The sequence below is a fragment of the Solanum pennellii genome, chromosome 1 (assembly GCF_001406875.1).
Source record: "Solanum pennellii chromosome 1, SPENNV200".
Taxonomy (NCBI): domain Eukaryota; kingdom Viridiplantae; phylum Streptophyta; class Magnoliopsida; order Solanales; family Solanaceae; genus Solanum; species Solanum pennellii.
Genome location: NC_028637.1, coordinates 54,702,592 through 54,717,916, shown reverse-complemented (window position 1 = coordinate 54,717,916; position 15,325 = coordinate 54,702,592). Strand labels below are relative to the sequence as shown.

At 42.1% G+C, this 15,325-nt stretch overlaps 1 protein-coding gene and 1 non-coding gene across 2 annotated transcripts; both read right to left on the bottom strand.

The window, feature by feature from the left end:
- Positions 1–6,459: 6,459 nt before the first annotated feature.
- On the bottom strand, positions 6,460–11,913 carry LOC107021354. The gene is made up of 5 exons (XM_015222001.1): positions 11,620–11,913; positions 8,657–11,360; positions 8,386–8,533; positions 7,146–8,137; positions 6,460–7,031 (listed from the first exon to the last, which is right to left on the bottom strand). The coding sequence occupies exons 1-5, from the start codon at positions 11,911–11,913 to the stop codon at positions 6,460–6,462; spliced, it is 4,710 nt and encodes a 1,569-aa protein (XP_015077487.1).
- Positions 11,914–14,520: 2,607 nt separating this feature from the next.
- LOC114075811 lies at positions 14,521–14,654 on the bottom strand. Its single transcript, XR_003576200.1, has one exon. It is a non-coding gene; the product is annotated as a small nucleolar RNA snoR137 (small nucleolar RNA).
- Between the last annotated feature and the right edge of the window lie 671 nt (positions 14,655–15,325).

Genomic DNA, 15,325 nt, shown 5'->3' with positions numbered 1-15,325 from the left:
AATTTTCCTCCTAAAATATCATGTAATTACGTCTAAACAAAAAAAAAATCCCCAACCCCTTTTCTGAAGGAGATGGGGGGTTTATATAGAAAAATAATTAGGGTTTCGATTTTTGGGTGGGGTGAGACGAGGGAATTCCGAATTTTCGGCCCATTTGGAATTCAAATTCCAAACCTTATCCAAAAGAGAAACGAATATTCTCTCAATTCCAGATGATTCGAACGGCTTAAAGGGAGGTGGAGGGTGGAGATCGATCCATTGTACTGGTGAGGCGACGTGTCATCATCTCGAAGCGAGCAACGACAGGCAAGGACGATTTGCAGCTGGTGAAAGGGTCGTACGGCGTCAGCAGAGGTGCAGGCGTCTGTTGTTGCGTCGTTCCTCTACGCGCGATAGAGGGAAGAAAAGTTATTGGAGAGCAGGCGTTGGGGAAAGGCTTTGCGCGTGAGGGAAACGAGGGGAGTTTCTGGAATTCTTACGCGTCTGGGTATTGTTTCCTCTACTGGAAGTCGCGTGGCTTCTGCTTTCTTGTTTCTGGAAAACGCGTGGGTTCTGGGGGAGAAGGAGGGGGAATTGGGTCGGGTTAAAATTTTAAGGGGGTTGGGCCTGGTAGGAGATGGGGAATCGGGTTTATTGGATGGGCTGCTTAAAGGGGATTGGGTTGGGAGAAAAAGAATTGGGTTGGATTAAAATGTATTGGGCTGGGAATTAATTAAAACGGAATGGGCCGCTGGTTCCCCTTTTTTTAAAAAATTGGGCCTGGGTAGAGAGGAAAAGGGGATGGGTTGCTGGAAGTAAAAGCTTGGGCCAATAAGAACAAAATGGAAGAGGCCCAAATTTGGTCCTTTAAAAGAGTTTAAGGGGAAATGGGTTAAATTTAATAAATAGCCAAATTGAGTTAAGATAATAAATTTGGCTAAACCTTATATAAAACGAATTTGTATTAATTAATCAACGAGCTTCTTTATTTTAGTAATATAATTATTTTAATTGTAAAATAGTGATTCAAAATATAACCATAATTTAAACTAAACTAGTTTAATAGAATACTTACTAAAATTAAAATATTTTTGAGATGTTTTTTGAATAATCATAAAATATACTAATTATATACATAATTATATAAAATATATATATTATCTAAAAGTTATAAGAAATGACAAAACTATTCAAAATAACGCAAACATTATATTTTATTTTTTTTCTTAAAATTTATAAAACTAATTATTTTAAATTGTTTGGAAAATTTAAGAAGCTCGAGAACTAGTTTATACCGAGGAGGGTCGAAATTGGGTGTCAACAACTGTCCCTCATTTTACTTGGATTGATGCAAGCAATTCGAGGAAAATGAAATTGACCAAACCAATTTTGACCAACCCCATTCATCTTTAAGGGCAGAATTTGGCAAAGGGTCTAGGAATTCTGGCCGAACCCTTGAAACGGGTTTCCTACATATCTCAGGCTATATGAGAAGTTAGGCCACTTGTAGTTCGATAAGCTTGATTTAACGCACGACTTTGAAAGAATTCAAAAGCCACCTCGATAATGAATTATGAAGGTATCGAAATGCTCGAGAATAAAATTGGAGGGCGAATGTTGGAATACAGCCGAGTTTTCGACATTGAATCCGCCTACATATCCTTAAACCTTCAGGAATCAGGCTGTGTGTAGTTCGACTCGATCAGTTGAAAAGGCAATCTATTATGCTAGATAACCTTCGGTTTTGGACAAGTGACAAATTAAACGAGTATGAAAAGGAGGCTTGTAACCTCTTAGCCATGAATGTGGCGCGCTTCACACCCATAATTAAGAGCTTACACGGACATAATTTCCAAAGCTCTTGGTGCATTGTCACTCAGATTGGAAACTTGCTTCCGGTAAATCAAAACTTTCGGATGCGAGACTGAAACTGACAGACCTAAAGAAATACCCACATGCTTTGATAGGGGTGGTTCGATTGTGGCGGAAGTCGCTCCTCTGCTCGCGTCCCAAGAGTTTGACATTCCTCTTTGGACTGTGTCCCAGTTCGCTGCTAAGGAAAAGTTCCACGTTGTGCTGCATCCTTTTTGATGTCATCCGCACCTGTGGTTTTTGGAGAATTCATCCTTTTGGATGCTCTCGACAAAGACTGAAATAAAAACTGTTAGCTTAAAAATGCAATTAGGATGGGAGACAGTGTCTTTTACCATGTCGACACTTCATTGTTCTCCTCAATATTTGACGTCAACTCGATCGGTCTGACGTACAGCAAATAAAGCTTATGACTTGTGTTTTGCAATATAATCTTCAATGCTCTTCATTTGATGTTAAAATAAAAAAAATGCTGATGTGATATCGATATTTCTTTTGCCGTCATCTTCGATGCTCTTCTTGATGTTTACTTTCATAAAAATAAAAGAATGAAGAATGCAGTTGAGGCCAATGAATAAATATCCCTCTTGGGATACACGATTTCCCTTTCTTTATCCGTGTATGTCTTCTTGCGGGGCATGAATATCTTCCCGCGATACGTAAATTCCTGCGAGGTATGAAATCTTCTTGCAATGTATAACTTTCGGCGAGGTATGAAATCTTCTCGCGATGCACAAATTTCAACGAGGCATGGATTCTTCTCGTGATACATAAATTTCAGCGAGGTATGAACTCCTCTCGCGATGTCTAAATTTCAGCGAGGTGTGAAATCTTCTCGCGATGTATAAATTTTGACGAGGCATGAAATCTTCTCGTCATGCATAATTATTGACTCGCGATGCATGATTTTCCGCGATGTATGATTTCCACGATGCATGATTTTTAACGAGGCATGGATTCTTCTCGTGATGCATAAATTCCAGCGAGGTATGAAGTCTTCTCGCGATGTATAAATTTGACGAGGCATGAAATCTTCTCGTGATGCATAAATTTCAGCGAGGTATGAAATCTTCTCGCGATGTATAAATTTGACGAGGCATGAAATCTTCTCGTGATGCATACATTCCAGTGAGGTATAAAGTCTTCTCGCGACATATAAATTTGACGAGGCATGAAAACTTCTCGTGATGCATACATTCTAGCGAGGTATAAAGTCTTCCCGCGATGTATAAATTCATGCGAGGTATGAAGCCTTCTCGCGATGTATAAATTTGACGAGGCATGAAATCTTCTCGTGATACATAAATTCCAGCGAGGTATTCTCGCGATATATAGATTTGACGAGACATGAAATCTTCTTGTGATGCATAAATTCCTAACTCGCGATGCATGATTTTCTGCAATGCATGATTGTTTGCGATGCATGATTTCCGTGATGCATGATTTCCCGCGATGCATGATTTTCCGCTATGCATGATTCCCGCGATGCATGATTTTCCGCAATGCATGATTTTCCGCAATGCATGATTTTTCGCGATGCATGATTTCCACAATGCATGATTTTCCGCGGTGCATGAATACTCATATCGTCTCTGTTGATGATAACGACAAAACGACCTCTAGATAATATATCGCCTTGATCGATAAAAATAATGAGATAACTATCCCTTCTGGGGCAATGCATTGTCTTGATTGACAATAATTATCTTGCTTGATAATATAATGCAAATAGCGTCCTTTACGGAAATCGTGAAATCTTCATTGAGATTCCTGTTTGATTCACCTTGGAATCTGGCTAGACACTCTTTGTAAATTTCATATTGTTGGAAATTGCTTGAAATAAACAAACCACATTCCCAAGTCTCCGACATAAGCGATATGAAACGCTTCTTGCTCTCAGTAAAATTACTGATTTTGGGGATAGCTTTCTCTTCTTTGGAGTACTCCATATTCATTCGTCGGGAGACTTTGGTCGATTTCAAAGCAAAGCTATAAACCTGCATCCACAGAAAAATTGTCAGTTTTAAAACATACTGATCTGTGTCGATTTCTTCAGTTGTTTGCTCTTGTCTTGATGTCTCCGGTTGATTTCCGATTTCCCGACTCTTGATAGATAAGACAACATATTTTATGCCAAAACAAATGAAACATAAAAGGGAAAATTTAATGGAAATAAAATTTTTAGGAAATAGTAACTTGAAAAGATCACTGCCAAGTCATGTCATATCAGGCTTAACAAACTTCTTTGAATCTGACACTTGAAGGTCTATGTGACATTCGCTGATGAGTTTCAGAGTCACTCCGGACTTGTAGGGAAGACCCATAACAATATTTTGAGGCCATCCTCAAAATTGCTGTCCCAGTTTAGATCTCGAAATATCTTTAGTTTGACTTGCTGAGGAGAAAGCTTCCTCTGGGGAATTTTTGAGTCCCTCTCAAAAATTCTGTCCCTGTTCTATTGCAAAGAGGAATAGAACTTACGAGAGATATGACCGAACCCTTGTGGCGCCTACGTATCCCGTTGAGACAGGAATCAGGTCAAACGTAGTTCCCTCAAAGGCTAAAAAGAATAAAATTTACAAAGAAACTGACCGAGGCCTACAAAGGCCGCCTACGTATCTCATTCTCGAGAATTCAGGTCGAACGTAGTTCAGATACAAAGAAATAATTAAAGGGATAAATGGGGTGACCGAAGCCGACATAGGCCGCCTACGTATCTCGTTATCGAGAATTCAAGTCAGACGTAGTTCATTACAAGAGGGATAAGAATTCAAATTGAAGAAATACAAGCAAACAGAACGATTACAAGTAAATGATAGAAAATGCAAAATGAAACTTCACACATAGTATCTCTTGACAGCATCTGAGTTGATAGGTTTGGGCCATACAGTGCCATTCCATCTCTGACAGGACCAAAGCACCTCCAGATAATACTTTACGAACCATGTAAGGACCCTGCCAATTTGGCGCGAACTTTCCTTTGTATTCGTCTTGATGAGGAAAAATACGCATAAGAACCAACTGGCCAACTTCAAAATTTCTGACTCTTACTCTTTTGTGAAAGGCGCGGGTCATTCTCTATCTATACAACTGGCCATGGCAGACAACAACCATTCTCTTCTCATCGATCAAAGTTAGTTGATCAATCCGTTTGCTAACCCATTCGGCGTTACTTAACTCAGCTTCTTGGATGATTCTCAATGACGGTATCTCGACTTCAACAGGTATGACTGCCTCTGTTCCATATACTAGCAAGTATGGAGTAGCACCAGTCGATGTTCTGACCGTCGTTCGATAACCTAGTAAAGCATATGGCAACATTTCATGCCAACCTCGATGTTTGTCAATCATTTTCCTGAAAATCTTTTTGATATTCTTGTTGGCGGCCTCTACAGCTCCGTTCATTTGGGGGCGATAAGCAGTTGACTTTCGATGAATAATCTTAAATTGCTCACATATCTCTCTCATCAAATGACTGTTGAGATTTGCACCGTTATCAGTAATGATGGATTCTGGAACTCCATATCTGCATATCAGATGGTTGCGGACAAAATCGGCCACCACTTTCTTGGTTACCGACTTGTAAGAGGCTGCCTCCACCCACTTGGTGAAATAATCAATGGCAACCAAGATGAATCTATGTCCATTAGAGGCGGCTGGCTCTATAGGACCGATGACATCCATTCCCCAAGCTACAAATGGCCAAGGTGAGCTCATAGCATTCAGCTCGTGAGGTGGCACTCGTATCAAATCACCGTGCACTTGACATCTGTGGCATTTTTGCACGAATTTGCAACAGTCATTCTCCATAGTCATCCAGAAATAACCGGCTCGAAGAATCTTTCTTGCCAAAGTAAGTCCATTCATATGTGTACCACAAACTCCAGCATGTATCTGTTCAATAAGCCTCACAGCTTCAGCAGCATCCAAACATCTTAAAAGACCCAAATCTGGAGTCCTCCTATACAGGACTTCTCCATTTAGAAAGAAATTGAGAATCATACGGCGTATCGACTTCTTATGATTAGATGTAGCGTCTTCTGGATATGTCCCAGACTCCAAGTACCTCTTTATGTCAAAATACCAAGGCAAACCGTCTGGTTCTGATTCAACATGTGAACAATGGACTGGATGTTCCTTCAACTCTATATCCAGCGGGTCGATGTAATCAGTATCAAGATGTTTAATCATTGAAGCAATGGTGGCCAGAGCATCAGCTAATTCATTTTGTATTCTGGGAGTATGTCTGAACTCGATCTTGCGAAACCTTTTGCACATATTTTGGACATACTGTAAGTAAGGTGTAATCTTCGGGTTCTTCACAGCCCATTCACCTTGAACCTGATGAAACAAAAGATCTGAGTCTCCAATAACCAATAACTCGTGAACATCCATATCGATGGCCATTTTCAAACCAAGAATACAAGTTTCGTATTCGGCCATATTGTTTGTGCAATTAAACTGGAGCTTAGCTGCCATGGGGTAGTGCTGACCCGATTCTGACACTAAGACTGCTCCAATAGCTTTGCCTTGATGATTTGCCGCTCCGTCAAAGAATAATCTCCAACCTGGGTATGCTTCAGAAATATCTTCACCCGCAAATGACACTTATTCATCGTGAAAATACGTCTTAAGCGGTTCATATTCTTCATCAACGGGATTTTCTGCAAGACGATCAGCCAAAGCCTGTGTTTTTATTGCCTTTTGAGTCACGTACACGATATCAAACTCACTCAACAGCATTTGCCATTTAGCTAACTTTCCGGTCGGCATCGCTTTCTGGAAAATGTACTTCAATGGATCCATTCTGGAAATGATATATGTAGTATACGAAGACAAATAGTGTCTCAATTTCTGGGCAAGCCACGTCAGAGCACAGCATGTTCTCTCCAACAAAGTGTAACGAGACTCGTATGGAGTAAATTTCTTGCTTATATAGTAGATAGCCTTTTTCTTCTTTCCTGTCTCGTCGTGTTGACCAAATACACATCCGAAGGCACTATCTGAAACAGACAAATACAGCAACAAAGGACTCCCTTCTCGCGGAGGAACCAATACCGGTCGGTTAGACAAATAGCTCTTGATAGCATCGAAAGCAGTTTGGCACTCCTCAGTCCACTTAGTCGGGGCGTCTTTCTTCAGCAACTTGAAAATAGGCTCACACACCACTATTGATTGTGCTATAAATCGGCTAATATAGTTTAACCTCCCTAAGGAACTCATCACCTCTTTTCTCGTTTTCGGCGGAGGTAACTCTTGAATTGCTTTAATCTTGGAGGGGTCAAGCTCAATACCCCTTCTGCTGACTATAAATCCCAACAAATTCCTAGCTGGGACTCCAAAAGCGCATTTGGCGGGATTTAACTTCAAGTTGTACCGACGCAAATGTTCAAAAAAATATCTCAGGTGTGTCAAATGATCCGAACTCTCACGGGATTTGATTATAACGTCATCCACGTACACTTCAATCTCCTTATGAATCATGTCGTGGAAAATAGTCGTCATGGCTCTCATGTAAGTGGCACCGGCGTTCTTGAGGCCAAACGGCATCACCCTGTAGTAATATACACCCCAAGGTGTGATGAAAGCCGTTTTTTTCGCGTCTTCTTCATCCATCAAAATTTGGTGATAACCTGCGTAACAGTCCAAAAACGACTGCATCTCATGTTTGGCACAGTTGTCAATGAAAATATGGATATTTGGCAACGGTAAATTATCCTTCAGACTAGCCTTGTTGAGATCTCTATAATCAACACAAATCCTGATTTTCCCGTCCTTCTTGGCGACCGGAACGACGTTGGCCAACCAGGTTGGATATTGGGTTACTTCAACCAATCGAGACTCTATTTGCTTAGTGATTTCTTCCTTAATCTTCAAACTCAGTTCAGGCTTGAATTTTCGAGTCTTTTGTTTCACCGGCTCGAACCCTGGGTTGATAGGTAGCTTATGAGATACGACATCGGTACTCAACCCCTGCATATCACCGACTTCCCAAACAAACACATCACTGTATTCGGCAAACAAATGAACCAGGCTCTCCTTCTGAGTTTCATTCAGGTGGGTGCTGATCTTAACCTCTTTGACACATTCCGAATCTCCCAAATTCACCATTTTCGTCTCCTCTAGATTCGGTTTATGCTGATTCTCGTACTGTCGAAATTCCTCTGCAACATAATCTGGTTCCCCACTTTCTTCTTCATAGTCGTCAACCTTGTCGTCATTTGTCTCATTTTGTTCATTTAGCTCATGACATGACATGACATTGGCGGGTCCGTAGCTTATGTTACTGAAATCATAAACAGACAAAATTAGGAAAGTAAAGTATAACAAACAAATAAACAAAGTTAAAACAAAGAGGCTTTCATCTAAAACAAAAATGCAAACTTTGGTCATGGCACAGGGCCATGTTGCCTTCTTAAACATCACAACGAAAATTCATAATTCGAACAATTAAGAAAAATGCAGAAATGGTGGGTCTCGGGTCTCTTCCGGACAACCACCAATTTTAGTGTGCATAAAATAACTCCTTTCTACCGAAGAGTTCGGGACATCAGGATCGGCACGGAAGTCCAGTTCTGCAGCACCTCCCCTGGTTCAGCATCACGAATACCAGTTGACTTGACCTCCTCCTCGACAATAGCATTGATCTCCTCGAAGAGGTCACAGATTCCTTCCCCACAGTCTTCAGGCTCAACGCACTCCCGGATTGGAAAGGATTGATACAGATGCGGGATCGGTTTAGCCAACTCTTGATCCCTTTTCTTCTTCTTCTTCACGTCGTCATCTGTGGGGATGTACCCCAAACCATATTTGGATCCTTTAACAAGGACCGGAACAGGTTCAATAATTCCTTGGGAATCTCTTCCCAATCTGAAACCTGGCTCGAACCCACTCTGCAGCATTACCGTGGCTATCATTTTGTACACGGCTGGCATGGGGGTCTGCGGGGCCAAATCCTCATCGGTGGCATTTACCAACTCCACCGTGTAAAAGTCCGCACCTTGCGGCATCTCGTCAATGACCGGCACCTGCTTGCTTGAGTGACTTCTCTCACCGTGAATAACTAGCTCCTCATTCATCCATACCAGCTTCATCATTTGATGGAGAGTGGAGGGGACGGCTCCATCCATGTGAATGAATGGCCTTCCCAAAAGAAGGTTATAGCTGGTGTCGATATCCAACACTTGGAATTTCGCGCTGAACTCTGCGGGGCCCATTTGAAGGGTCAAGTTCACTGCCCCTAATGTGTCTCTTTGCACACCATCAAACGCTCTTACATTAACCTGGTTTTGCTCCAATTTTCCGAGGTCAAACCTTAGCTGTCTTAATGTCGACAAGGGGCATATATTCAAACCAGATCCATCATCCACCAAAACACGATTGACGACCTTTCTACGGCATGTCACATTGATGTGCAGAGCTTTGTTGTGGGATCTCCCTTCGGCTGGCAACTCATCGTCACAAAAGCTGATCCGGTGCCCCCGAATAACTTGATGAATCATGGCAGCCACGTTATCACTGCTTGTACCCGAGGGTACGTATGCATCATCAAGAGCTTTCATCAAAGCCTGCCTGTGGGACTGAGAGCTCATCAGTAGGGGCCACACGGAGATCTGAGCCGGCGTCTTCTCTAAATGTTTGACAATGGAGTAGTCCTTCGGCTGCATCCTTCTCCACAACTCTTCTGCTTCTGCTTCGCTTATTGGCCTTTTGGCATGGTCTTTCTTCTGTCCTCCGAGAGCATGCTCATCAGGAGTGTAGCATCTTCCGGACCTGGTCATGCCTTGGGCCACAGCGGTTTCGATGACAAATTTGGGCTTGACGAGAGTTTTCGAAGGCACCAAGGCAACAACCTTTGTAGGTGTCAGAATAACAAACTCTCTTCTGTCTTTGACGCTTAAAGAAGCGACAGCCCTTTCCAAGTCTTCCTGCGCAACAGGAGTAATCCTCTTTGTTCCATACTCATCTTCGTCCGTTTCAATCATATTAATGTTGCCACCCCCATGATTCGGCAACGGGTTTGTATTGACGTTCGGCGCCGCCGGTTGGAGGGAGACTGCCTCCTGGTCGATCAGATCCTGGATCTTGTGCTTAAGATTGATACAGTCTTCTGTGTCATGTCCAACACTGTTGGAATGATAAGCACATCTTTGCTCCGTTTTGTAGAACTTAGAGTTGACATCCACGGGCTTGGGCCCCATATGGTGGATGTATCCGGCCGCGGATAGTCTTTCGAATAGTTTGGTCCGGCTTTCAGCCAGTGAGGTAAAGTTCCTCGAAGGCCTTTTTTCAAACCTGGGACGAGAAGGATCATACCCGCTTTGCTGAGGGGGAGGAACCTGTTGATAATTGCGGGTATTTGAGCGAGGAGCTTGGGTTCTAGGGTAGGGGTTTGTCTGGTAATTTGGCACTGGAGCTTGGTAATTCGGGAGGGGGTTTTGATACGCTGGAGCTTGCACTTGATAAGTGGGCGGAGGTGCTCGGTAGCTCGACTGTACATTGGCACAGTTGGGAGCAATATTCTGATAAGGGGGTGGAATTTGGTAAGATTGGGGGTAATTTGGGTACATGGGGGAAACATTTTGGAGATTTGGAGGTGGACTTTGGTACGACAAAATTTGAGCATTTGGATAGGTGGGGGCAGTATTGTGGTTGTTGGGGTGATTGGATTGTGGGCAATAGGCTTGGTGAGACTTTGGTGAAGGCTTGGAGCGATCTTGAGGACGCGATGAGTTTCTGGGAGTTTTTCTTCCCCCATAGGAAACAGCGGCAACTTCCTCTCTCTTCTTCCTCATCAATCCGGAAGATCCAGATGACGCAGATACTCGGGCTATCTTCCCCGACTTCAGACCATCTTCGATAATCTCGCCAACTTTGACTATCTCGGCGAATTTGGCACCTACTAACAGCATGATTCTGTCATAGTACTCGGGCTCCTGTACCCGTACAAACACTTCTACAAACTCTTTTTCGGTCATTGGAGGCCTCACCCTTGCTGCTTCTTTCCTCCATCTGTAGGCAAATTCCCGATAGCTTTCAGTCGGTTTCTGCTTCATCTTCTCTAGAGAATACCGATCAGGAACTATCTCAACATTGTACGCAAATCGGTCAATGAAGACTTTAGCTAACGCGCTCCAACTGGGCCACTGCCTAGTTTCGTGTGACATAAACCACTCGAAGGCCTCCCCACACAGACTCCGGCTGAAAAGCCGCAACAATAAGGCCTCATCTTTGCCAACTCCCACGAGCTGGTCACAGTACGCTCTCAAATGCGCCATGGGGTTGCCTACTCCTCCGAAGGTATCAAACTTCGGAATTTTGAACCCTTCGGGAAGGTTCAAATCTGGGTGGATACACAATTCTGCATAACTCAGTCCGGCGACGTCTGGGATGCACTGCAGCTCTTTCATAGCCCTTTTGATCTCCTCCTTTATGTCGATCTTTGCTTCTTCTCTTGCCTTCCATTCTCTCTCCTGTTCCTCGTAGTGATCAAACTCGGAACCGTGCACCTCGTGCTCGGCAAGAATGGGAACTTGGAAAGTGGTTCTTTTTGGGAGGGGTGGAGCTATAGAAGGACTTGGGACGTTTTGGGCGGTTTCGTAGTTTTGTGGGTAGGTTTGAGGATTGGTGTTTTGATTTAAGTGGGGATGCGGTGTTTGGGGATTGAAGGCAGTTGGATTGTGGCGGTGGGGCAGTTTGAGTATTCAGAGGATGGGGTGGCATTTGAGGATGGTTATTTGGAAGAGGTGAGGGGGTTTGATAAGATACAGAAGCATACTGGGGGTTTCGGGTTGTTAGATCTATCGCAGACGGATTATGCCCAGGTGTTGACGGCTGGTTCTGAGTTGGATCCACGTTTGATGAAGGGAAGTAAATCGGAGGTCTTGCATCAAAAAAATTAGGGCCAAATCCGGACGGAGGCGAATCCTGTCTCTGTTGCATTTCAACTCTCATTTCAGCTATCTGTTGCATCAGTTGCGCGATCAGTTCATTCTGTTCCGCTACGGTGGGCTGAGCCACCACAACGTCTGTAAGACTAACTTCGTCGTTATTTTCTCCCATAGTTGTCTTTCCTTTGTCTGAATTTGGTCTGGGGGAGGAATCTGTAGGACCTTTCGATCTGGTGAAGTAAGGATGATCTGCCAGCTTTGATTGACACAGACCAGTTAAAAGTACTTGAGAAGTAAAACAACTCAAAGGCAGATTTGTTAGCGCATATTCGGAGTACAAAATGCATAATATCACACAAAGAGCAGATAAACACACAAGTTGCTTTGTTTGAGGATATCTTTAACCCACGAATGAGGACGGGAATACATTTTTTAACAAGCAGGAATTTGCTTGTTTTTTTTATCGCTATCTCGGGAAGGCTAAATCACGTTGAGCTACGCTCTTCTTGCAGCTGCTTTTGATGTCCGTTGATCTGATCTTCATATCCTTCGTAACATGAAGGAGAATGAAATTTTTTAAAGATAGGGGCCGGGCCGGGAAAGGCTGCCTACGTATCTCACAAGGAGAATTATGGCCCAACGTAGTTCGAGTTTAGGATGAAATATTTTCATTCATTCTTCATTACGATTACAAGGAAATTGAAAGATAACATTGAAATTCACAAAAGATGACGAAACCCTTTAGTCATTTCTCCTCCTGTGGCTGCGTCACTCCCTTTCCTTTCAGAAGATCTGGAAATGGAGGCCTGTAGACGATTTCCTCCTCGTCGTCCTCCTCAGTCAATTCGTTGTCGGGGCCATTGTTGTCTGCTCCCTGTTTACAAGCGAGGTGTTTTCCGCCCTTCAGGTTGCTACGGGTCGTCAATTCCTTATCAAGTGACGCACTTTTGGCTAACAGAACGGCAGTCTCAACATCTATCTTTGCCTCTCTCGCCTTTCCTTCTTGCACCTTCAAACGAAGCATGTCCAGCTTTTTTCTCAAGCTTTCGGTTTCCATTACAACCTCTTTCTTTCTTTTTATCTGCGATGCCAGATCCTCATCCAATGTCACGACTGCAGCTTTGTAAATTGCTGTGTTCATGTCAACTCTAAGTCCTTCCTCCTTGACCTTTTGAATTTCTCTAGTGACTCGTTCAATCTTTCTTTGTAACTCTTCTTCAGTGAGCTTCGTCTGGATGTTCTTACCCTTGTCCATAGCGGTGATTTGCCTTCCCTGAGACGATAGAGCAGTATTTAGGATTTGTGGTATAGGAGATAGCCTTTGAGTGAGAAACTTGAGACTTGAGAATTTTGGTCGGACATTTGTAATAGTGCCTTCCGTATATTCTTTGGAAATTTCTGGATAGGAGTAGGTTTACGATATTCTCATTCATAGCAACATTACATATAAGCATTCAAACACACATATATATCGCATCCTAAAACATACAGGGGGACACTTTTGTGCCAAGGGTAGGCCTAGCGCATTTGAATGATGTACGTGTGAATTTGAACCAAATAAACGATTCCCCCCAAAATAACATTTACTAATGAATAATAATGTTCGCAAAAGGGAAACAAATATTAAAGACAAACCCACGCAGGGGCCATTTGAAAGTGCAACAAATTCAGGCCCACGCAGGGGCTAAAGCAGTGTAAATACATGTAAAAACCCACGCAGGGGTGATGTCCACTATGCCGCTCCAGATGATCCTGCTCCGTCGCCGTCTCTCTGAATTTTGTGTTGTTGAATCATATACCTCAGCTTAGTGCGGCTTTCCGGCAACTAACTATTTGACTAATACTTGTTTTAAAATTTGCAAATTCGTTTGAAATTGAACTTCCTTAATTTTAATCTAGGCAAACTTACAAGTTTGAAACATTATCAATTTAAGATTTGGTTTAATTTTAAGTTTGATATAACAATATGACTTTCGACGGGGATCGGAGTTTACCTAACTCTAAGCTAATGGCAATCAAACAAAAGCATGTAAACAATATAGTAAAGAGGGAGAGAGAGAGAGAGAGAGAGAGAGAGATTTGGGTCCAATTTCGGGTTCTGTCCGCCTTGACCGAAATTTGGACCCACCTGCTTTTTGGGTTTCTTAACCCATTTCTCGTTTGGATTTTCGACTCACTTCACCTGTCCTAGTCTAAACATACAAAATAAATACAAGAAGGGTAAAAAATGACAAGGGCTTATGCCCAAAATAAATACAACATAATTAACTAAACTTTGATCTTCTAATCCGCCTTCTTCAAATTTCTTTAATCTTCAATCATTTTGCATTATCCTTGGCTTTGGTGGGTTGACTCGATGGAAAGAATGTTGAGCCTTCATGGCTCTTCTGAAATGCAAGGAGCAGAATGGAGTCCCAAAACGGACTCGAGAAGAGTTTTCACATGCCACAAAACAAACGAAATGAGAATTTGCACCTTAAACAAATAACTAGAATAAACAAATTTTTTTTAGAGATATGAATAAAGGAATATGTGCAGAATCTCAAAATATATCTCGATATACAAGCATAACAAGGGCTTCTTTAACATGTAATACTCATCAAATATTCACAAGAATAGCAAAAACCAATATCCAACAACTATAATGGTACTTAAGGCTATGTAAATCATTTCAGACTAAATGAAACCATACAACAATGCATGAAATATGCTGCAAATCCAAGCGTAGAGAAACCTTCACACAAAAATTATTGATAACTCCAAATCGCGTTTAAAGAACAAACTTAGCAAGAGACAAGTAGCGAAATGCGATTGAAATGCACCATGCAGTTAAATACCGACTAATCATTTGTGCTTCAAACACTTGAACGTCCCTCACTTAACTTTAAGAGGGATTTCACCATATGAAGCGACACACAATCATTTAAAACAAAACTAAAGTTACTCCTAAGGAAGCAGTTACATCAGACAAATGAAATTTGATCACATTGCCGTCCAAACATCAAGCAAACTAGGCAAGGAGACAACTCATTTAACTCGCTACAGGACTTCGGATTAAGGCAACCATCTACAATGGCTACTGCAAGGTGAAACCAACCTCTAAAACTATAGATTACCAGAAAAATTCTGATAACTAACGCTGACTTATAACCAACTAAAACAAAAGAGTAATGGCTCAATATTGATTACAAAACGACAACATTCATTCCTGATGACTAAAGAGGCAGACTATATGAGAAGAACAACAATTTTTGAAATAAAGAAAACAGGGAAGATAAGCAACCCATTAAACGCTACTATTGGAACAACTGGTTAGAAAAGGTTTAAATGAAGAGAAGCTACAGATACCACTCCATTGAACTCTACTACAATATACTCGAAACAAGAAAATTACAAAGCTATCCGACGAACAAGACGACAACTAATCCTAATATGCACCTTCACAACCAAATATCACCAAAGGAACCAGTGTCTATATCGATCGAAACAACACATTATTCTGCCTACAAGCAGTCTAAACAAGGCTGAAACAACAACAATCAGTCGAGGAAGAACATAAATCAAAACGAGTAAGCCAAAACAAT

Excerpts from the sequence above, each read along its gene's own strand:
- LOC107021354 (XM_015222001.1), bottom strand. The coding sequence starts at position 11,913 with ATGGGAGAAAATAACGACGAAGTTAGTCTTACAGACGTTGTGGTGGCT. Across the intron at positions 11,361-11,619 it reads GAAACCCCCAGTATGCTTCT|GTGCACGGTTCCGAGTTTGA; the intron begins GTATCTTATCAA and ends GCCGAGCACGAG. Across the intron at positions 8,534-8,656 it reads TGTTAAAGGATCCAAATATG|ACTGTGGGGAAGGAATCTGT; the intron begins GTTTGGGGTACA and ends TTGAGCCTGAAG.